General features: G+C 47.0%; 1 protein-coding gene across 2 annotated transcripts; it reads left to right on the top strand.

The window, feature by feature from the left end:
* The first annotated feature begins 1103 nt into the window (after positions 1-1103).
* Positions 1104-8038, top strand: LOC306783020 (uncharacterized protein). Of its 2 annotated transcripts, none has more exons than XM_079276550.1 (7): positions 1104-2462; positions 2723-2790; positions 2966-3194; positions 3950-5847; positions 6031-6234; positions 6852-6982; positions 7115-8038. In XM_079276550.1, exons 1-6 carry the CDS (start codon positions 2123-2125, stop codon positions 6954-6956), a joined length of 2844 nt encoding a protein of 947 aa, XP_079132676.1. In that variant the 5' UTR covers positions 1104-2122; the 3' UTR covers positions 6957-6982; positions 7115-8038. The 2 variants fall into 2 exon arrangements, with proteins under 2 accessions (XP_079132676.1, XP_079132675.1); XM_079276549.1 differs by having other exon boundaries at positions 6028-6234.
* Positions 8039-22899: the final 14861 nt, after the last annotated feature.

Genomic DNA, 22899 nt, shown 5'->3' with positions numbered 1-22899 from the left:
TAGAAAATAACTGCTTTCTTAGCTACAAGCAGCTGACTGTTGTGTTGTCTATGAGGGAAACCGTCATTAATGAGCTGTTTTTGCACTCTGCCTAAACTTGAGCCATCTTTACACAATCCTTGTGAGAACCAGGCTGATGAACAGAATAATACTGACTGTCAGCAAACAAATAATGCTGCAATGTTTGCTGAGAAGATGAACAGCCATGACATTAAGGCTATTTGTCAAGACTGGCCAGGATTTTTATTTCTTATTCTGAGGTTGGACGATTTTGACTAAGCCAACAAGATCTATACTTTTTCCTTTCTTGGATTTTATGTAAATGAATTATTGAGTTAACTGTTAATGTCTACATGAAGGTCTAAATACTGCCCGGAAAAACTGGTGATTAAATAATGAATATCTCTTTATTGCCTCAACAATAAGTAATTTTAAACATAACATACACCATATTCAATTCATGAAATGAAAGTCAATGTTACTCTAGATCACTTCAAACGCTGAATAAAAAATGCTGTTCAACAACAGTATTCAATAACCTTTTTTTAAACGCCACAATTCATTATTGAACATGCATTGTTTTGGTGTTGACATATAGGCGAATGGGTGATGCATTCATTTGATACAGATGTTTTAATTTTCTGTTTTATGTGAAATATTGGGGACAACTCGGAGTTAGATTTTGTGTTGAAAGTTGTGTGAAAACTGAGCCAAAGTAATTGTAAAATGAAAACTATTTTCAATATTTGTAACTGATTTAAGATGGTAGTGACTACAATTTAAAATCTGAGATCATTAGATGCCGTTTGTTCTTGCTTAATAACGTCAGGTCAATTTAGGAAGATAAAAGCTGGACACATTTAATTTAAGAGTACCTGCGTGTCAGAGGAGAGGGAAATACATTAATCATAGATATTTATCTTGATTGTGCAGCAAGTGAAGCAAATACTAGTTTACTGGCGTGTGTGAACAACCTACCTTGCTGCAACGGGAAGAAACTAACATGAGTGTCAGCTCTGTCAGCCAATCACATGTCGTCTGCTAGAATCTCTTTAACGCTTCTGCTAATGGCCTTTGTGTGAAGGCGGGGAGGACTCGTCTCGGTTAGGCTGCTGATTACCAACAAACAGAAGGTTACGAGTTTAAGAAATTGGGAAATTGGACCGCCAGCCTGTCTTTGCGGCACCGGGAGTGGCGCTAACTGTGTTGGATGTCCAACCGGAGCTTGTTGTGTCGCTTTTGAGCGGAACCCCGGTGGTGATTTCGCAACATTTCGGGGGCTTATGCCGAGACAACCCCTCGCGTTCAGGTCGTTTCAAGTGGCGATGCTGAGCCGATAGCTGCGTCATCATGTTGCTTCCGACTCGAGTTGCCGAAAAGAAATCTCAAGTTAACGCCAGCGGTGAGGCTGCCCGCCGTCATCCCGCCGGAGGCCACTCCCGACCCCTGAGATAGATGGAAGACGAGCTGCTTTTGTGCGGCTCACGGTGAAACCCGGTCTTACGGTGTCGCTGTGAAACTGGTGACTTACGTTACATCACTTGGCGCGATATATATATATATATACTGCGTTTATTACCTGACGTTTACAATCGGGGATGGACGCCCATTGATGTTGCGTCGCGTTAGAAAAAAAGCGCAATTTTTACAAAATAATATGACTAACCTCTGAAAGTTGAACTGGATGCGTATTTTAGGGATGTTAGCCACAACTGTTTGGAGAGTGAGAAGTGATGCTCACACTGACAGTTAGGGTGCGTTACGAAGCAGGACCCTCTAGTGAAATGCTGCTCACTCCCACCTGGTGGGGACTTTCTTCGTTAGCGCCAGTGGAGGAAAATTTGCTTTTGTAAGCAATGAGAGACGTGGTGGTGCATTTGAGCTAACAGGCTAATTTGTAGCCGTCCACCGGGTTATGTCAGCCTGTGAGCGGGGTGTATAGTTGCCACTTATTGTTGGGGTCGGTGGTCTGTTGTCTGCTGTCACCGTATCCACGTGGACTTTGTTTCAGGTCGGCGGTGTAAAGTTTGGCGGTGTAACATTACCGGGTGTTTGAGAGGGGGCAGGTGCGGTCCTTCTAAAGTTAAATATAGATCACAATATAAAATAATATACATAAAAAATGGCCGGCGACTGCACCCACACCAGTGCCCGTTACGCGAACGCAGAGACTGTTTGTTCGTCCAAGCCGTGGTCGGACGGAGCCGGAACCGGAGGGATGGAGTCCGCCGGGAACTCTGAGGGGCGTGGACTTCCCGCACGGTGGTCGCCCAACTTCGAGACGATAGACGGGCTGTTGTACCGCAAGAAGCTGGAAAGGGGCTTCGTCAACTACCGGGAGGTTTTGGACGAGGATCGGAGACCCGAGGCCCTCTCCACCTTTCACCGGCGGAGGCTCGGTCAGCGCCACCTCTCCCTGGAGGAGACTTATAAATGCGTGGCTGAAAACTACTGGTGGGAAGGTATGGACTTCCGGCTTTACGTCTGACATAACAGGAACACAGTATGTTGTTCCTGACTCTGAACACCAGCTTCTTATCCGTTATCTTATCTAGAGACTGTTTGTATTGTTCAGGAGTGAATGGCATTTAAAACACCAGTGATTAACTCAATCAAAGATTTAGACATGCACTCACGCATAAATGACATCTTTTCTACATTTCCTCTTGAAGCTCTCACTAGCTTGGACCAGTTAATATTGTTGTCTGTATTCTCTTCACAGGGATGTATTTCCAGATCAGAGATTTTGTCCTGGGCTGTGTAGAATGCCAGCGCACCAAGAAAACAGAGGTATGTAATAAGATCCTGTATTAATTTTAATCATCAAACTTTTAGTCTTTTTCCTAATTTGTCTGCATCTCACACTTCTGAGTTTACACTCTCATTCTCACTTAGTCGTGCTCTCACACTCGGATGTCTCACACATTGTATTCCTATCATGATGCCGCTCTTATCTGCCTCTCAGGAGCCGGGTGGCAGAAGATGTGTCACGAAGACGATGGAGTCACACAGCGGCGACATGCTGAGCAAGCTGAGGAGTCAGCGGGAGGCGGGGCTGTTCTGTGACATTACGCTGCGGACCAACGGGAGGTCCTTCTCGGCCCACAGAGCCGTCCTGGCGGCCGTCAGCGATCACTTCCAGGAAGTCTTTACGGAAATGGACTCGAGCATGAAGGCAGACATAGATCTAACCGGTAAGATTTGAGGTCCAAACTGACAAAACACTGCTGCTTGAGTTCTCATTGGCCCCAGACGTACCCCCCCAAAAAGATGCATTTGAGTGTTCTTCTTTAACTTCTCAGTCAAGTTCATCACCAGGAAGTGTTCATCACTGTTCCTCAAGATACTACACTGTTATCAATTCATCTCCAGAGTGTTTGATCTGCGTTTTCTCTGTGAAATGCCACGAAATAATGAGAATTAGTTACCTAGAGCCCGATGTGACATTCAAAGATATTAAGTTACCATCATACTCATACTTACACTTGAGAAGCTGGTACCAGGCAACGTTTGGCATTTTTGCTTGGAAATTGTTCGATGATCAAAATAGTTGCAGATTCATACATACATACAATGGTCATTCAGGCAACAGCAGGCTGTACTTCTCCGCTGTATTTAATGTCCTTTTGAAGCGGTTCCGGCTTGTCGGTTCTTTATGTTTTAATTCGATCAAGAAATTCGGAGTTGGAGGGTCCAGACCCTGAATTGGGACACAACCATCGTCTGTCTTCTTCATTACGCATGTCTTTGATGTGTGCCGTCAGACAGCAGAAGTGGCCTTGATTAAAGCCGTTGTTATATTGTCTCTCCACCATCATGTTTACACTCTGCTCCCACTCTGCCTGCTGCCTCTCTGATCCTCTGTTTGCACAGTCACTTTCATCTTACTCCCTGATTGACCACGGTGCAGCATGTATAATTTTAAGGCTCCCCTTTTTTTTTCCTCCAGGTTTTGGCGAGGACAGCCTTCTGTCTCTGCTGGAGTTCTCCTACTCCTCCACTCTGTGCGTTCGCCAGCAGGACCTACCCGAAGTCATCGCCATGGCCCGCCACTTGGGCATGTGGCCCGCGGTGGAAGCCTGCTCCGCCCTCATGAAGGAGCAGGAGCAGAAACGCCATCCTCGCAAGGACTTCGCCTCAGCCTGTTGCTGCCAGCAGAGAGAAGGCAAAAGGAAAAGGCTTTTTGGATCGGAGAACCATGTGAACAACTGCTTCAGTCGAATGCTGGGTGCATCCGATGAGTCTTCAGAAGGAAGTCCGAGGCGAAACTTGTGTAGGACGCCGAAGGCCCAAGGCCACAACGGTCTCCCTCTTAGCCCCTCGCACAGGATGAAGCTCATGGACTTCAAATCTCCCTCACTCAAGAAAGCCACCACGCCTCGACACACCGACCCGCAGAATTACTCGCGCATGTCGCCACCGAACACCCGTCTCCTCCGCTCTACTCCCGGGGCTGCCAAAGAGGTTCTGAGGTTGCTGCCCGTGCCGGAGAGCCCTCGGCGAAACCGAAAAGCTCACTCTATCGCCCAGCTCTCCTGCACCTCCATGACGAGGGTTAAGAAGGTCGCTGCGCGCAGCCCCGTGAGGGTAAAGCAGGAAGTGGAGGAGGTCGGAGAGGATGAACAGGATAACGCGAGGGCACAGGAGAAGTACGAGCTGATGAATGTTCTCGGGTTGCAGAGGACCGCCCTCCTCCCCAGACCTGAAGATCTGATTGGCTGGAGACAGAAGAAACGCCTGAGGAAGCTGAAGGCGAACAACTATTCACTGACAAATCGGCGGAAACCATGCCCCACCTCCCCGGGACTCCCTTACGGGGCTTTGACACTGTCCCTTCCCCTCTGTAACCCCGTTAACACCCACCTCCTCAACAAGTCAGGGAAGACCAGGCCCGTGAGTTTGGTCAGCAAAGAGCAGATGACGGCGAAGAGGCCAAAGGCCGTCCCGCGACACATCCCTCCAAGTGACAGGAGCATGCGGAGTCAAGGTGTGTTGCCAGACATGTTCCAGCCTGCATGCAGGGCTCCCTTTGGTGGGAGGGACCTCAGGCGGTCGGTGAGGAAGGGCGACGGCGCCCGCCTTCCTGCCCGGCCACCACGGCAACGCAGCACCAAGAAAACGCTCGTGAGAAACGCGGTCAGGATCAAATCGGAGCCGACTGAATACTCCGTCTCAGGTTTCCCTCTGTCATCCAACAAATCGCTGCCTTCACACAGGACACAAGCCAAGAATCAGGTCCCCGTAGAGACGGTCAGAACGCCGCGTTACAACAGCAGCCGACCGGCACCGAAGGCCAAGCTTAGGCGGGGCTCCACGGCGGAGGTGGAGAAGACGACGCGCAGAGAGGAGGGCAGGAAGATCGGGGCCATGGATAACGAACCCGGCGGGCTCCAGTTTTCGGAGCGAACACCTCCGGCGTCCCTCTACAGCCACCCTCTGTACAAAGTCATCAAAGAGGAGCCCGCAGACCCCGTGCCAGTGGGAGGACCTTTCCCCGAGCCTCCCTCGTCAGACCTAGGCAAGCGCCAGAGCAAGCCCCCCATCAAACTACTGGACTCTGGCTTTCTTTTCAGCTTCTGCCGGCCCGCGGGGGGGCCGATGGCGTGCCTGAAGAAAGAGGAGGAGAGCGTGGATATCTGCCTGACGCGCTCCGTGTCACAAGTTGGGGAGAAATTTGGAGCGGAGGAGTCCCCCCACAGGGCGCTGAGAGCCAGAGGGCCGACCCCGCTGCCCGCGGTGAAGAAGGAGAGGAGCGTGAGCCAAAGCAGGGCTCACAGACCCCGGCAAAACTCCCGACACAGCACTCCTCACCTGGCCAAACCTGTCGGGTCAAAGGCCAAGCCAAAGGTAGATGAAAGGGAGGGCAGTGGTTTATTTTGGGATCATAAAGCATCCAGGGGGAAAAAAACAGTTAAGGGGGAACGATGCAGAAAATGTCACCTTCTACCTTTTTGATTTTGCATGTATATGATGTATCTTGCGTCTACCAAATGTGCTTCAATCCCTTCGTTTCTCCTGCATCACCAGCAGCAAGGTAATCTCCCTCCGAGCAGCAGGAGCTGCGTCACGCCGGACGCTGTCCGTCGGGCGAGGCTGAAGCGGCTCCGAGGGCCTCGTAGTCAAGTCCCAAAAGTGGCCCACACCTGTGTGCAGTGCCCGGCCTCCTACAAGGACTGTGACGCTCTAATCATGCATCGCCTCAGGCACATCGAGGGCAAGCACTGGCCATGTCTGGTAAGACCGTAACCTGGAATCACACGACTCTATAAGGGGTTGAAAATCATGACCTGAAGCGCCAACAACCTGCAGGTTTTAACCCCGCCCAGCATTGTACCATTTAGAGTGAAATCCAGCTGTGTGGTGAGATTCAAGACGGGTACGCCTCATCTGAAGTGGGTGCTCTGCTAGTTGATTGGTTGTGATAAAAGTGCTGACTTTTGCAACTCTGTGTGCGAGTACATTTACTCAAGTAATGTACTTGAGTACAATTATGAAGTACTTGACTTTAGTATTTGCCTTTTTATGCCAATTTATACTTGTTGTACTCTAATACATTTTAGAGAAATATGTTGTAGTTTTTAACCTCACTACTACCTCACAGCTATAGTTACTTTGAAGAACATTTTTTAAGCTTGTTGGGAACTTTGGGCACACGTGCCACCAATGACACTAACCAAGGGCATACTAGCAATAGTGTGCAAGATAGATGTATACCACTATGTATATCTGTATGGTAAATAACAAGCTGGCGACGGTTAGCTTAGCACAAAGCCGCCCCATGTGTAGCCTCAGTATAACGTCTCCGTTCGTGTTCATGCCGTTAACCCGCCGTCCTCCCCTCTGCTGCGTAGCTCTGCAGTAAGACGTTCTTTCGACTGAGGAACGTACGGAACCACATCCGCACCCACGACCCCAAGTTGTACAAATGTCGGAGCTGCATTGCTGCCGGTTCCTGAGGGTCTGCTCCAGCAGCGAGACTGAGGTGAGTGAACAGTTGACACCTTTCGAGGCTGAGCTTGCGCTTAACTCGCCTCGCTCATCGGTGGTCTTTGTTGGAGCTGTCTAACAAGTGATTTTCTTTTTTGTGTCTGTTTCTGAACACTATGTCTTCCAGGATGAAGGCTTTCGCTGTGTGACACCAGCGACCCGGCTGACGCCAGAGGCACATGACGATCAGCAGCTTGTAAATAATGCATCTGTCACACACGAGCACAAACGGGCTGTGGAAAAGGCATAATTACTCCGATTCTAATCATTGCTGGCGATCGCTAATGTTAATTAAATAACCAAACCGAGGCTGCTGGTCCTGTTTGGGTTAAACTTGAACATTACACTCAGGGGGTGGGGAATGTCGTGCCGCGGTATAATGTGATCTAACGTCACGGTTGTGTATAAAATGAAATGTAAAGTGATTGTTATAACTATTACTGCTACGTATTATTATTTTTATATGTATAGATGCATCTGGAGTGCACTTATGTCATAGCTTACGTTGTAAACCTAAGAAGCGGTGATGGTTTTGGAGTCGGCGGTGGGAAAACTTGAAGTGACGAAAGAGCTGGAGGGAATACTTGAAGTGGGCGGGGTCCTAGGAGTGAGACGGCCCTTTGGGCGCTTCAGTGGGTGTTTGTCCTCTTGGTGTGCTAACCAGTCTGTCCCCTCCTTACGTATTTATCTCTCATCGTCTCTCGTGGTCGGGGGTTTGACTCCGGGCCGGTATGGTGACACCACTGCATGTGTATTCGCAGGCCGTTTGTGGTCCGCTGTCTTTTCTAAGGCTGCCAATTTTGAAAAAGGGAAATGTGTGTGTCGTTTTTAATGTGAATTTCTGGCTAGTAATCAACACAGCTGTGTCATTACAGATGTTTTATTGATCTCTTCCACTTTGATCCAAGAAAAAGACACTTGTCGTCTTGTTCTACTAAAAGAAATTCCCCTCCTACTGAATGATGGTCACATTAAGAGATATTTAAAAATTTTAGAAATAAATGAGCTGTCTATTGCTATCTGTTAAAAGACTCAATAAATTGTTGCCTTTTACATCTTGTTGTTCTGGCTTTAATTACATGTTTTATTACTGTAACTGAAGGGAACAAAGGACGGTGTAGCCAGTGTGACACAATTCTTGACTTATTACATTTGTATTATTCTAACCATAGAAACAAACTATGTAGAGATTGTATTTCTATTGCCAAAAAATACTCTTAAATTGAAACGAGTAGTGCTGCTATTAGTCTATTATGATAATTAATTGGTTTCAAGCAAAAATGCAAAACATGTGGTTCCAGCCTCTCAAATGGGCGTATTTGCTGCTTTTCATTGTCTTAATATTAAAGTCAATTTGTTTGGACAAAACGAGCCACAAGAAGGTGTCTGTTGAGCTGAAGGAAATGCTTCATCATTTTAAAAACCAAACGATTACTTGAGAAAAGGTCTAGCACATTAATAGATCATGAAAATAATTATTTCAGGAGATATTTTTTAACCTGGAGAGAAACTATTTCCATCTACAATATTAACGATCTTGTCGTGCAAACCTGCTCCCGTTACAAAGTGGTGGTGATAACGAGGCACTGGATTGTTTGATAAATCTGCAATGGGTTCAGCTCTGAACATTTATCCGGTCAGGAGGAGAAGGAGGAGGAGTTCTGTCTGTGGACGTCGTGATCCAGGAGGAATGAGGAAGAGCTTTAGGCGTGAATCACACATCTTTGCATCCTCTCTGACTGATCCACCCGCAGCATAAATGAAGGTTGTTGTGTTATCACGTGTGCAGCAAGACGAGCTGAAGTACAGACTTGTGTTAAACCAATTTAAGAAGAACCCGTGATGAGCTGTCTGACTGCGTTTAGTCGTTACACCGAGAAGCTGGAACACAAAATGTACAATGACGGGTCGGAGCAGCTAATATGTGGATACAGAGACAGTCATCAGTTTCATAATTTTTGAAAAGTATCGTTAAATTAGGCATTTTGAGTTCAGTAAGGCAATCAATACATACAACATATGGAAATAAAACATCAAATGTGTGAAAATAAGGCTTTTGAAATGAATACATTAAATACACTGGGATTCCGCATATATTAATGAATTTGTGGGAAAGTACGTATGATGTGCAGCATGATACACTCACCAGCCACTTTATTAGGCACACCTGTTCAATTGCTTGTTAACACAAATAGCTAATCAGCCAATCACATGGCAGCAACTCAATGCATTTAGGCCTCTAGACGCGGTGAAGACGACTCGCTGAAGTTCAAAGCGAGCATCAGAGCGGGGAAGAACGGGGATTTGAGTGACTTTGAATGTGGCATGGTTGTTGTTGCCAGACGGGCTGGTCCGAGTGTTTCAAAAACTGCTGATCTACTGGGATTTTCACGCTCAACCATCTCTAGGGTTCACAGAGACTGGTCCGAAAAAGAGAAAATATCCAGTGAGCGGCAGTTGTGTGGATTAAAATTGCTCGTTGATGTCAGAGGAGAATGGACAGAGTGGTTCGAGGTGATAGAAAGGCAACAGTAACTCAAATAACCACTCGTTACAACCGAGGTCTGCAGAACACCATCTCTCAACGCACAACACGTGGAACCTTGAAGCAGACGGGCTCCAGCAGCAGAAGACCACACCGGGGGCCACTCCTGTCAGATAAGAACAGGAAACTGAGGCTGCAATTCACACAGGCTCACCAACACTGGACAATAGAAGATTGGAAAAACGTTACCTGGTCTGATGAGCCTCGAATTTCAGCTGCGACTTTCAGATGGTAGGGGCAGAATTTGGCGTAAACAACATGAAAGCATGGATCCATCCTGCCTTGTATCAATGGTTCAGGCTGCTGGTGGGGGGGGGGTTATTTTCTTGGCACACTTTGAGCCTCTTAGTATCAATTGAGCATCGTTTAAATGCCACGGCCTTCCTGAGTATTGTTGCTGGCCATGTCCATCTCTTTAGGACCACAGTGGACCCATCTCCTGATGGCTACTTCCAGCAGGATAATGCACCGTGTCACAAGGCTCAAATCATCTCAAACTGGCTTCTTGAACATGATGAGTTCACTGTACTCCAATGGCCTCCACGGTCACCACATCTCAATCCAATAGAGCAGATTGGGATGTGGTGGAACGGGAGATTCGCATCATGGATGTGCAGCCGACAAATCTGCAGCAACTGCGTGATGCTATCACGTCAATATGGAGCAAAATCTCTGAGGATTGTTTCCAACACCAAAAGGGGCTCCAACCCGGTACTAGCAAGGTGTAGCTAATAAAGTGGCCCATGAGTGTACATCAAATGTATTAAACTAGCAGATGTAAATCACACAGCTGGTGGCTCTGTAAATAAATGTAAAAACCCCATGTTGTTCAATGTACCTGCTTCAGGCCGGTGATACGTATACAAGGAATACCTGCCAATGGTTTAAGTTGGGTTGTATTTGTGGATGTGAGAATGTATTCACACATTTCTCTCCCTCTATTTCCACCCTGCTTTGAGCTCAGCGCTGAGGACACATGTTGAAACTTCATCAGTGTCTTTTGAGGCAAGCTGCTGAAACCCAAACTGCTCTGCAGCTGAATCTAGCTCTCACAAGCTGCCAAAGATACGCGTCAAAAGAGAATATTTCAGCAAAGAAATCTCTCTGACGTATTTGCTGTAATGAGAACGCTCGTCAAACCCGAGGAAGCAGGGACTTCTTTGTTCACTCTGCAAAAATCATTCACATTTCACATTTCTCTCTCCTTTGAGTGCATCACTTCCCATTTCTTTGATTATTCAGGTTTCACTGCCAATGCATCCCTCACCAAAACCCCAAAACATGATTGTTTTTCTATCGTATCTCTGACTGAGGTGAACGAACAGCCCTTTTGCTGTTATAATGCACATGGTTTTTGAACTGGCGCTTATCTAATGACCTCTCTTTGGTGTTGCTTCTTTAAACCATCAGTACCTAAACCTGACACTAGATGACAGCCTGCACTAGCGGATAACAACGGCTGCTTGGTAACGATCAGAGTAAAATGCAATCCATATGAACCCCTACCTCTGGAGTGGTGTGTCTGAGAGAGAGGGGCACGTGTAAAAACAACAAGTTGACTCGAAGGGCTCGAAGGATGTGATCATTTTTCGAGTGGAAACCCTTCCACGACTTCTGGCTAAGTGTACAAATAGGAATTACCTTCATGTTCTTCCATTTCATTATCCATAAAAGTGGGCATCACACTGATAATCATAAAAACACAGAAAAAGGTTAAATGATTGTGGTTTAAACACTTTTGACTCTCATAGGGTCAACGTGAGAGACATTGTAGCTGAATAAACTTGTCTGTGATTTCAGGAAGTGATAGTCGTCGTGTGAGAACGCCCTTATTTGATGATGACTAATAATATTGTGTAGGTGTTTTCAAAAAATGAACTTAAAAGGTCAAAAAGAAGATATGTTGAGGTCAACCCCAAAATACTATTAGCCTGAGTATCTGTTGCAGCTCACCACAGAGTAAAACGCTGTGCCTTCACACTGCAGCAGTATTCAGGGGCCTCAGTCTACTTTTTCAGACTCATAACCAAGAGGGCTTACTTAGGTTACCCTTGTCCCACCAGCGACTGCATATGTGGGCTTATGTGAGTTTAGGGAGCCATGGAGAGTACGCCCAGGAACAGCTGACAATTTATGCTAGTGGGGCCCCCACATTCTCAGAGAGAGAGAGAAGAGGGGGGAGGGAGGAATAGGGGAGATGAGGAAAAATAAGGGAGGGAGTGGGGGGGGTGGAGAGGGTGGAAAGAGTAAGAAGTAGGGAGCACAGCAGACCTGGATTGAAGGGGTGAGAGAAAGAGAGAAAGAGGGAGAGGGAGGCTGTCTTGTTTGTAGCTTGTCAGCAATTGCTTGAGACAAGCTTCCCCTCCATGTGTGAAAGCTACTTGGCAGGAATGCTTGGGCTGTACCAAGTGTAGCCAGGCGAGAGGGGGGTTCCACGAGAGTTACAGACCCGGATTGAGGAGCCAATGTGTGGCTGAAGTAATCCTTCGGCGGTGGCGGCTCTTTGATGTTGTATCTTTGTGGATGTGTGTGTGTGTGCGTAGTGAGAGGGAGGGAGTGGTGTGTGGGTGTGAATGGGGCTGGAGAGAGTGTTCTCTATGGATATGCGCTCTCTCTCCCCGGCAGCAACAAAAGAGAGGGAATGAGACACCCCCCCCCAGCTCTCAAGAGAAAGAAAGCAAAAAAAAAGGAAAAGAAGATGATGAAACCTGAAGTGGTCCTGCAGTGTGAATTGCGTGTGTGTGAGCACACACACACGCACACACACACACGGATGCTCATGTTTGCATCAACATATTTGTGTGTGTCTGCATGCATGCCAGTGTGAATAGCTTCTCCAATTTAATCTGTACTAACAATCTGTGTGATCCTGTCTGTGCTATTCATGTGTGTGTGTGTGTGTGTGTGTGTGTGTGTGTGTGTGTGTGTGTGTGTGTGTGTGTTGAGCCCAGTCTGTGGGTGGGTTTCTTTCTGCATTCAATTGTCTCTGTGTGTTTGAGTGTGGTCATGTTATGTGTTTTCTCCCCAGTAGAGGCTGTTATTGTCCTAAGAATGTGTGTGTGTGTGTGTGTGTGTGTGTGTGTGTGTGTGTGTGTGTGTGTGTGTGTGTGTGTGTGCACTTGTGCATGGGGTCAATCTCCAGTAGCCTGTTGCTTTCTGCTTCTGACTGCTCTCAGCTCTTCATCAGGAGGAATGCAGACTGAGATGGATTCCTGCAGGATTCCTCTTCTCTGGCTTCCTTATTCCCACTGCTGCCGCTGAATAAACACACACACACACACACACACACACACACACATTTCTGATGCTTCTCTGACACAAAGAGGAATATTTTACAATCTGAACTGACTGGTATTGATGACGAACACACATCGAGCAGTTGGCTTCTTTTCTTCCCAAAAACTTTCTACTCTAAATAACTGAACTACACTCTCCTCCTCATCTCCTCCCATTTTCTTCCCTTTCACCCCCCATCTCTCTCTCTCTCTCTCTCTCTCTCGCTCTCTCTCTCTCTCTCTCTCTCTCTCTCTCTCTCTCTCTCTCTCTCTCTCTCTCTCTCTCTCTCTCTCTCTCTCGCTCTCTCTCTGCTGTTGGCAGTCACAGGGTTTTATTTCCACACTCATCCTTTGTGTGTGGAAAAGCAGTAAAGTTTGAGAACGTCCAGTCAGCAGCAACAGCAGGCTGCCGAAAGGGCAGCAGCCTCTATGTTACACAAGGAACTGAAAGCTCCTCTCATCCCTTCACCCCTGCTCATCATCTGTTTCCAGGGCTTGTGGTAAAAAAAAAGAAGAAGAAGAAAAGAGGCCAAGAAACGGGATGCAATTTTAAATGAATTAGGCCGTGAATAATTTTCAGGATGTCAAAATGTATTGGGGTGAAGGCGTTTATGTAATTGGAGCACTTGGTTCACTGGTGTACAGCTTAAGAGAGGCAATTCTTTATTGGGACTGGAACACACCGCACACACACAAGCAACCCTTAATGAATGCACACACACATTCGTGGACTCACATGTTTGATTTGTGCACGTATGTGTTGGTTCACACCCACGCTCACACCTGAGTGATGCGGTTGATGAACGCGACAGTGCTGACCTCATTTACATGTCTCTCATGAGGAGGTGTAGAATGGAGGGGACAAGGCAGAAAGAAGAGAGGAGAGAGTAGACAAAGGGAGAAGGAGAGATGGTGAGAGAGAAAGACGAGAGGAGGTAGAGGAAAGATGAGAGGAATGGAGAAAAAAAGAGGAGAGAAGGAGAAGAAAGAAGAGAAGAAGAAAGGGGATTTGATGAGATACGGAGAGAGGTGAGGAAAGGAGAAGAGAGAAAAAGAGGGTAGAGGAACGAAGAGAGTGAGTGGAGAAGCGAGGATAGCAGAGGGGAGAAGGGGAGAGGAGAGAGGTTACTGAGGTGATGATAAAGGAAGAGTTGTGCAATGTGACGTGAAATGAAGGGGAGGAAAGGCTGAGATGTGAGGAGAGGTGAGGTCAGGAAAGGAGAGAGGAGAAGATGAAAAGAAGCAGAGTAACATAAAAATGAAGGGGAGGAAAGGCAAAAGGAAGAGGGAGGGAGGGAGGGATACGGAAATAAGACAGGGAAAGAGGAAGAGTGGGGGGGCGTTTGGGGAGGAGAAAAAGATGGGGAGTAAAAGGATACATGAAAGAGGGAAAGTTGAAAGGTAAAGGGGGCAGAGAAATGAATGAAGGCTGTGGTGGAGGAAGGCAGGGATGGAGAGAGGGAGGGAGGCTGGCGGAGGAGGGAGGGAGGGAGCGAAGGGAGAGGGAGGAGGGTTGATCTCTGGGGTTTGAAGCACATTAGTATTCATGGGGAAGAGGAGGCCACAGACAGCAGAGAAACAGAGGGACCAGGCTGAGAGCTACACACTCACTCACACACAAACACACTCACGCATCCCTCTGTGTAGCCTACGTGCCCACACACACAGAGCGTATGTATTGTGTGGATTTAGACGCTACGGAGGGCCTAATCATTCCTCGCGCTGAAAGCAGAGAGAATTGCGCTCCATCTTGTCTTAATATCTCCGGGTCGCACACAAATAATGTGCACACGAAATCTGGCAATCCTCCCCAGGGATGATTTAGCGGTTGAGGCCTCCCGAAACCACACGCACCCCCGCTGGCCTCGGATCGAATCCCGCTTCAGAAGCGTCTCTCCTGTGTTTTCACCGTTCGCGTTCCCCTTCCTCCCTGCTGTTCTGTCAATAAGAGCAGAACACACTGCGGGGCCATGGATTTGCTTTGCTTTTTCCTTTTAAGAAAAGAGGGCCCCCGAACAGCTACTGTGTACACCTTGCAGAAGCGGCGAGAGGAGCGAAGGAGTGCAGGTGACTCATTTCACTGGGGGAGAGGAGGGCTGGGCTGAGCCGAGCTCTGGGGGAAAGGGAGGAAGACAGAACAGATTCCTATCGTGGTGGAGGCCACTGACGGTGGCAGGAGGAGAGCAGAGAGAGAGAGAGAGAGGAGGTGGAAGGAGAAACGGCAACACTCTCCGGGTGTTCTATTCTTAGTCTCTTCTCCTCAGACTTTGGGTGTATGTGTGTGTGTGTGTGTGTGTGTGTGTGTGTGTGTGTGTGTGCGTGAGCATGTGTGGGCAGGCAGGTGGTGTACAGCTGACAGTTGATTTGCTGTGACACCAGACACACTGGCTGCCTTGGACTCCCATGGCCTAGATATCAGAGTCTCCTGGAAGCCCCTCACACTCTATTTCACACACACACACACACACCACACATACATGGACACACACACAAACACACACATCATGTGCACAAACTCATCTGTGTCACTCTCTTTATTTCTCCTTTTGCCCCCCCCCCCCTTTCTCTCTCTCTCTCTCTTCACATATCACTGTCTGATTGGCAAGCAGGTGGGCTGAATGTCCTTAAGGGTTCAGGAAAAAGAAGAAGCAAAATCTGGCCTGGTAATAACACCAACAGCAAGGCAGCAGGCAAGAAGAGCCAGAGAAAGAAAAGGGAGCTTGAGACAGAGGAGGAGAGAAATTGTGACAAGAGAGAGAGACAAATAGAGTGAGAGAGAGAGAGAGAGAGAGAGAAAAAGGGAACGAGAGGAGTGATAGAGTGCAGGGCGCCGATAGAGAGAGAGATGGAGGAGAAGAGATCCCATCATGTAAACAGTCTGAAGCACCGCATAGAGATGGAGGAGGCTGTTGCCATGGCGGCAGAGGCTGCATCCTTTTGTTAAATATGTCACTCAGGGGGAATCAGGGCTAATGAGGAAGGACTTTGCGCCTGCGCGTGCGTGTGTGAGTGCCCGTGTTTAGTCGATGTGTATCTGGGCAACACGGTCTGCTGGTATTCTTACCAGTACTGGTGGTATTATGGTCCTCACCTCAGGAAAATAAGAAATATGTAAAAGATGATGGTGGAGGAAGAAAAAAACAGTTGAGAGCGGAGGGATGAGTGGGGAATTAAAAATAGAGAGCTGAAGTCAAGCAGTGGTTTCAGCCCGTGTAGAGAAATGGCAATGTCATTGGTGAGAAGGGCGGCGAGGCAGTGAACTATGATGAATGTGTGTGTGTGTGTGTGTGTGTGTGTGTGTGTGTGTGTGTGTGTGTGTGTGTGTGTGTGTCAGCGTGGCCGAGTGAACTCTATTGAGACTTAGGCAAGTGATGCGTGTGTGTGGTTTGGCGTGTCGCTGTGATGCGTAGGTGGTTTGTTCTCTGTGCTCTTCATCTCGCTGCAAATTAGTGAAGAATCAAAGGGAAACAGGTTTCATTTAATCCTACCCTCTCTTTTTCTCTTTTCCCTCTCTTGTCTCTTCGTCCTCGGCAAACAGCCTTGAGCCTCCCACCGAGTGAATGCAGACATCTGCCTGCACTTTCTCTCTCTCTATCTCTCTCTCTCTCTCTCTCTCTCTCTCTCTCTCTCTCTCTCTCTCTCTCTAACTATTTTTCTATCTTGAAAACATGCACACTCTCACACACACACACACACACACACATACACACACACATACACACGGGGTATTTGTTTTGCTGTCAGCGCCGTCATCAAAGAGAGTGAGAGAGATCTTCGCGCCGTTCTTCCATTCTACCCCATTTCCCTCTCCCCGCATGTTTTTCCCTTCTGTTCCCCTCTACCGGCTCCCCCTTTTTCCTGATCTTCCCCTCTTTTTCCTCTCTTCCTCTGTCTTTATAGACAGGGATAAATAATTTGATCTGGAGGGTTTTGAAATTCCACTACTCTGAGAGGCGTGACGTTAATCTTTTATGATCTGCTCTCTCATTCTCCCTCTCCCTTTCTCTTCCATTCCTTTTTCTCCTTATCGCTCTAACAGACCCTCCCTCCCTCCCTCCCCCCCCCCCCCCCCACCCCTCCTGCCTTTCCCCCAGCCCGTCCTTGCAGTATTCTAATGATTCATATTTCACATCCACTGCCTTTTCATTTAGCCTGTCTACACCGCTTCAGGGACAGCTACTCACGATCTTAATTGACTGAGGAGATAGAGGGGCTGGGAGGGTGGCAGAGGTAGAGCCACCATCCAACCCCCCACTGTACACAATCAAACGCAGATGAGAATGAAACAGAGGGAGACTCAAGAACATATACACTCTCCCCACCAGCCACGCAGTTGAACAAAAACACTCCGATGCATTGGGCAGGCATGCAGATTTGCACGCTGTGGTAATTAAGTCGTCGATTTTTCTTAGGGTCAAGGGAGTGACGCAGGAGAGCAGGGCAGAAATGATGATGTGAAGGAAAGGATGCTCAGATGAGGAGAAGCGAGAGGACTCACTCCCTCCCTTTCTCACCTCTCTCTCTCCATCTCTGCCTCTCTCCTCCTCTCACTGTCTCTGTATCCCCACCCTCCCACCCCCAGCCCATCTCTCTGTCTGTCTGTGGCTCTCTTTGATCTCAGCCTCTGTCCCACACTGCATATTAAGATGCCCGGGCCCCTGTTTGGTATTCTGAGGCGGGCACCAGGATGCCAGTCTCCATATCCTCTCCTCGCTTCTCTCTGAAAGAGAGCAAAAACCCCTCTGTCTGTCTCAAGATGCTTATCCCACTAAATGGGTCTGAAATAGCTGGAGAACAGGGCGGGGGAGCGGTGGTGGCGGCAGGGTAGAGAAGAAGAGATGCATGGAGGGGGAGAGGGCTGTAAGGGGAAGTATTAGACACATCACAGACGGGTGGTGGGGGAAGAGGTGGAGGGGGGGGGGAGTGGGAAGGGAAGCGTGGTAAGGGAAGGAGAAGCAGAGTGATGGGGCTGATTTTAGCTGGGAGGATAATTAAACGCGATTATCACAATGGCCCAGTAATAAAGCTAGCTTGTACATAGAGAAGCCAGCCCTCCCGTGTTTGCCTCACTAATAACAGGGAGGAAGGGAGGGAGAGGACAGGAGAGGGAAGCACAGATTAATAGGGGGAGGAAGAGCAAGAGAAACGGAGAGAGAAAGACAGAGAGGCATGGAGGGGAAGAGAGGGAGCGAGACGGTAAAATAGGCAAACAGAATTAGAATGGGAGAGTGAGTGGGAGAGTTTAGTGGTGGGGTGATTTCTCAGTGTTTGGGATTAGCATGACTCTCACCCACACCCTCTATCTCTCTCTCTCTCTCTCTCTCCATATATCTCCCTTTTTCTTTCTCTCCTTCTCCATCTATAAGCCCTGGGGATGGCACAGCTTTAGTTAAACTGCTCTATTAAACGGCGCCTGCTGAGAAAATCAAATTATAACTTCCTTTAATCAGCGAGTATCAGTGGCCCACACAGGAGCAGCCGGCTCTGACAGCACAGAGAGAGAGAGAGAGAGAGAGAGAGGGAGACTGTGACTGGAGACCTGAGGGAGGCCGATATGAACCTGTCTCCCGTCTGCTTTGGTTCCCATGGCAACAAGATAGAGTGAGGGGGAATATGGGTTGTGGAATGTCTGCATCTATCGTTTCCTCTCTGTAAGCATTCATACACAAAGATAGGCGAGAGGAAGAGAACGTACGCTCAGCGAGCCAGGGCGTCCTTCTGTTTGGGTGGTGTTTGAAGGTGGGTGCACACACTCACAGCTATTGTCATCTATGTGTCCCCGATGTCTGCCTGAGAGACACAAGTATATTTACTCAGGTACTGTGCCTGAGTACGATTATTGAGGTACTGTACTTGAGTACTCCCATTTTCTGTTACTTTCTACTTCTACTTCACTACATTCAAAGGAAGATGTTGTGCACTTTACTCCACCACATTTATTCTACCATGTTGGTTACTTTCAGATAAAGATGTTAGATTATATGATCAGATTATAAAACATGCAAAGCATTTTTATATATTAAATCAGTGGTTTGCAACCATTTTTGGCTTGTGACCTCTAGCAAACAACTGTGTTTACTTGGGGCCCCCTTGTTACAGTTCCAACAGTTTTATTACTAAATTGCATCTCCAATAATGTGGTGCAGACAAATGCCATTTATGAATCTTGACAAGACCCGCCCCGCATAGCACGGCGAGCCAATCCTAGCGCTTGAGTTCTACGCAGGGCGGGTCTTGTCAAGAAAAGTGTGATTCACTAACGCAGCTATTGAAGCAAGCGAACAAACTGGATCGTAGAGATTAGCCTACATAAAAAAAAGAAACAAGTAGTTAAACATTAACGGACATCTGTCTGTGGTCCGTGTGCAGCTGGGTTATCCAGGCAGCGAGTATCGGGCTGGCCACGGCTGGTAACTACCTCTGTAACAACCAGTGTGACAGAAATATGTGACAGAAAGTTTGACTCTAAATTGACACAATTTATGAACGCGATTACTCTATGATGTTGCATTGAACAAATACTGACGTTTAAATCGATCAGGCCTATACTCAAGAACTCAAGTAAGGTTACTTATGCCCATCCCTGGCAGCTAGCTATCTATCTTATCTAATAGAAGCCAGTTAGTGCCGCAGTCACTCGTGATTATTGAATCACAAGATCGGATATTTTGGTGCAAAACATCGGTGAACATTTTAGTAATACGTTTATTATCAACAACTTCCAACATGTTCTCATTGTGTCAATAGTAGCATTATGTTTTCTACAAAACACATCTGTTGTTGCAAATTCGTTGGATATAAAATTCTAAGAGATAGGGTTATTAGCAGTTACAGACAAGAGAAGTTCTCCCCTTAACTGTTCGAGGCCCAAAGAGGTCTTGAACAAACAGCCTTTTCTTCTTTCCTTCTTTTTAACCACGACCCCACAGATTTAACTTGTGACCCTTTGGACGGGCCCAACCCCTAGGTTGAGAACCACTGGACTAAACCAGCAAACAGTGTGTTCCAGAATGTTACAAACACATTGATGCATAATATATCAGTCTGCATGTTTACTTTAAGTATATTTAGCGAATAACACTTCATTTTAAATGCAGGACTTTTCCTTTTTTCCCTTTTTTTCTTTTTCCTTTTACTGAATTAAAGGACCTGATGACTGTTCCACCACGGGATCTGAGCTCACTTCCGGCCTCAGCCGTATATGTGTAACAGACTCGTGCAATCATAAATCCTTCTCGTTAGGAGGCGATCTAATCACTCTCGCCTCTGATTAGTCATTAACAGTCCAGTTGGTGAAATGGTGAGACGCAGGTGGGTGGGCAACTGCTTAGATCTCCGGGGTCTGCCTTGACTCGTTAATGATCGGTTAATTAACATTGTTTTAGTCCTCCGGCTTGTTTACACTCACCTGCCACGGGGAAGTCAGAAAACACTGCTGCAGGGGACAGTAAACACGGGGGGGGGGGGGGGGGGGGGGGGGAGGAGAGAGACTGGAGGGTAGAAAGGGAGGAAATGATGTTGAAATGCAATAGAGTGAGATCAGCCAAGTGGTAGCATCTCGGTGCATCAACCATCATTAAGGATCTGCAGGGCAGTGCTTGTCTCTGTTACTCATAGCAACACTGCATACCATGATAATAGGCTGACTGGTGATTGGTCAGGCTGCCACACTCTGGCAAGTGACCTCACTGCTGCGTGAGTGAGCTCACTGTCTCAGTATTTTGATAACCCAGCCGGTCCTGGCGTTCTACGCAGCACCGCCACCAAACCCGTTAATGAACAAACTGTAGCCTGTTGTTGGCCCACACAGGGGGCCCCTAAAGATACAGTACACGCAAACCCACCCGGCATCCTAGTTTTCCTCCAGCCACTGGTCTGTGGCCAGGTGTTTTACTGTAATTTGTTAATATTCTACATGTTACCTCGTCAGAGCCACTGTCTGTACCAATAAAATGTATCGCACCTCCAACCCCACCACCTGGCCCCTCCTCTCTGTGTCTACAGTGTGTCTCTCCACAGCATAAGACTGTTTATCGAAGCTTTAAATAATGCAGATGGTAATATGATGAGTGAACAGTCAATGTTGGTGTCCTGCTTAAACACACACACACACACACACAGATGATGCACACACCCCCACACATGCAGGCAGACAGATGAGCAAACACAACCACACATAGCACTCCCATTCGCAATCAATAGGATTCCGTTTTTCTCCAGTTGTTTTAATGTAACACTGGGCAGAATTCGGATTTTGTTTTCCCGTGCCCAAAGTATTCTGGGTCGGTCATGCCAGAGAGATTCAGGGCTGGAGAGCCAGAACATCGACCTGAAGAGCTTTGCTAGTGTGCATGTCTAATGCAACCCAGTCTGGGAATACTGCCAGTCTACTGTTACTCCACCAGTGGGGTTTATCACATGCAGACACACACACACATGCCCACACCCACACACAGAGAACCAGAGAGAGAGAGGGAGTGTAAGACAGAGAGAGAAACAGGGCTTTGTGGCGTGTCACTGATCTCGGCTAGCATGCACGAACATGTCCAACGTAGCCATGGCCTGCTTGTCAAAAGTCACAAATATGCGGCTCTCATCCTATTATTTTGTGTCCTACGTACCGTGTGTCATCCCACAATGCTCACTGTCGTAAAAAAGGCCCCCGCGTTGCTGATGCCCGACAGCCATGTACGTTATCTGCAGAGACATGAGGGATGTGAACACACCAAACAAGTTTGTCAAACCAACCAACGAACTAACCAGGATAACAAAGACTCAAAGAACTCATGAAAGAGCTTGTTAAGTAATACTTATGTAAGATTTCAAGTTAAATATTCAAAGGATCAAGCGGTGCCAGCTACAATGAGTATTTGTTGGGTTATAGTCGTCTTTGACGTCTATAGCTGGTCTTGGATTTTGGATGCATTGGTGTGACAAAACAAGCTATTTAAATAGCTTTGGGAAATTGCGAGGATCATTTTATTGTCTGGAATGTTATTGACCAAGGGAGAGAAAAGAATTTGCTTGTTTAGTTGGTGAGGAAAATAACCGTCGGTTGCAGCCTTAAATCATGGTTGACATTGAGCACAAAACATGCAACCCAAACCACTTTTAGCATGATTGGGAGCAAAAGAAACCCTGTTGCAAACTTACATGTTGTGATGCAACTCCTCTCAAAAAGTCAAAAGATATATTACACTCTCCTTGTGCAGCTAGTCTATTCACGCATAAAACCGAGCCCCTCTCCCTCAAACAGCCTCTTGAAGAAGAATCTCTCAGTTTGAAAATACATCTTCACTTTGAGAGTCTGAATCAGTTCTCAGAGAACACACACACGTATACTATCACAAGCCTCAGAGGAAGAGTGAAACATTAAAAACATGCAATGCGAGATTGGTCCTTCTCAATATTTAATCAAGATACATTTCAAATCTAACCCAAATGTATAATCATGACAACTGGGGATTGAATGAATTCGTGCTTAATTGCACACAATATTAGCTGGCCTGAATGTGTGTGTGTGTTGTAGCCAGACTTTATTGTATTTGTCAAAGGTAGATCAGTATATGTTTTCATGCTGTTAGATACTTAATCACAACACTTTTAAAACTGGAAGTAAAAGTGTGAGCTTTACAAATGAAAACACAAGTCACAAACTGGGGGTGGAGTTTGAAGTACATGGCCATTTGCCAGGTAGGGAGGATCAATGAAAGGATGGTTGCATTGTGGGAAATGTAGGATTAAGGGCTTTTGGAACCTATACTGTGGGGCAAAGAAAAACTGGACACTGCGACCTTTGCTGCTTTGATTTTTGCTTCTTGGAAAATGCCCATCACAAATTCATAAGTACAGGTGACATTTCATCTGTGTTGACAAACAGTCCAAACCTTAAGGTATCACATGAAATGATAAGACAAGGAAATCATCAACTTTAAGAAAAATAATTGTCATGTGGGAACTTCCTCAAGTTTGATTCTTATAACTAATGCAAAGTTATTTGATGGGAAGTTTGATATCTCCACAAAGACAATGGTGCAACTCCGCAAATAACAATTGCAATTTTTTTTAAACTACAGTATACGTATGTAGTCC

Source organism: Melanostigma gelatinosum (assembly GCF_949748355.1).
Source record: "Melanostigma gelatinosum genome assembly, chromosome: 10".
NCBI classification, from domain to species: Eukaryota; Metazoa; Chordata; class Actinopteri; order Perciformes; family Zoarcidae; genus Melanostigma; species Melanostigma gelatinosum.
Note: the sequence above shows the minus strand (reverse complement) of the source record. Positions and strands in the feature narration are given on the sequence as shown.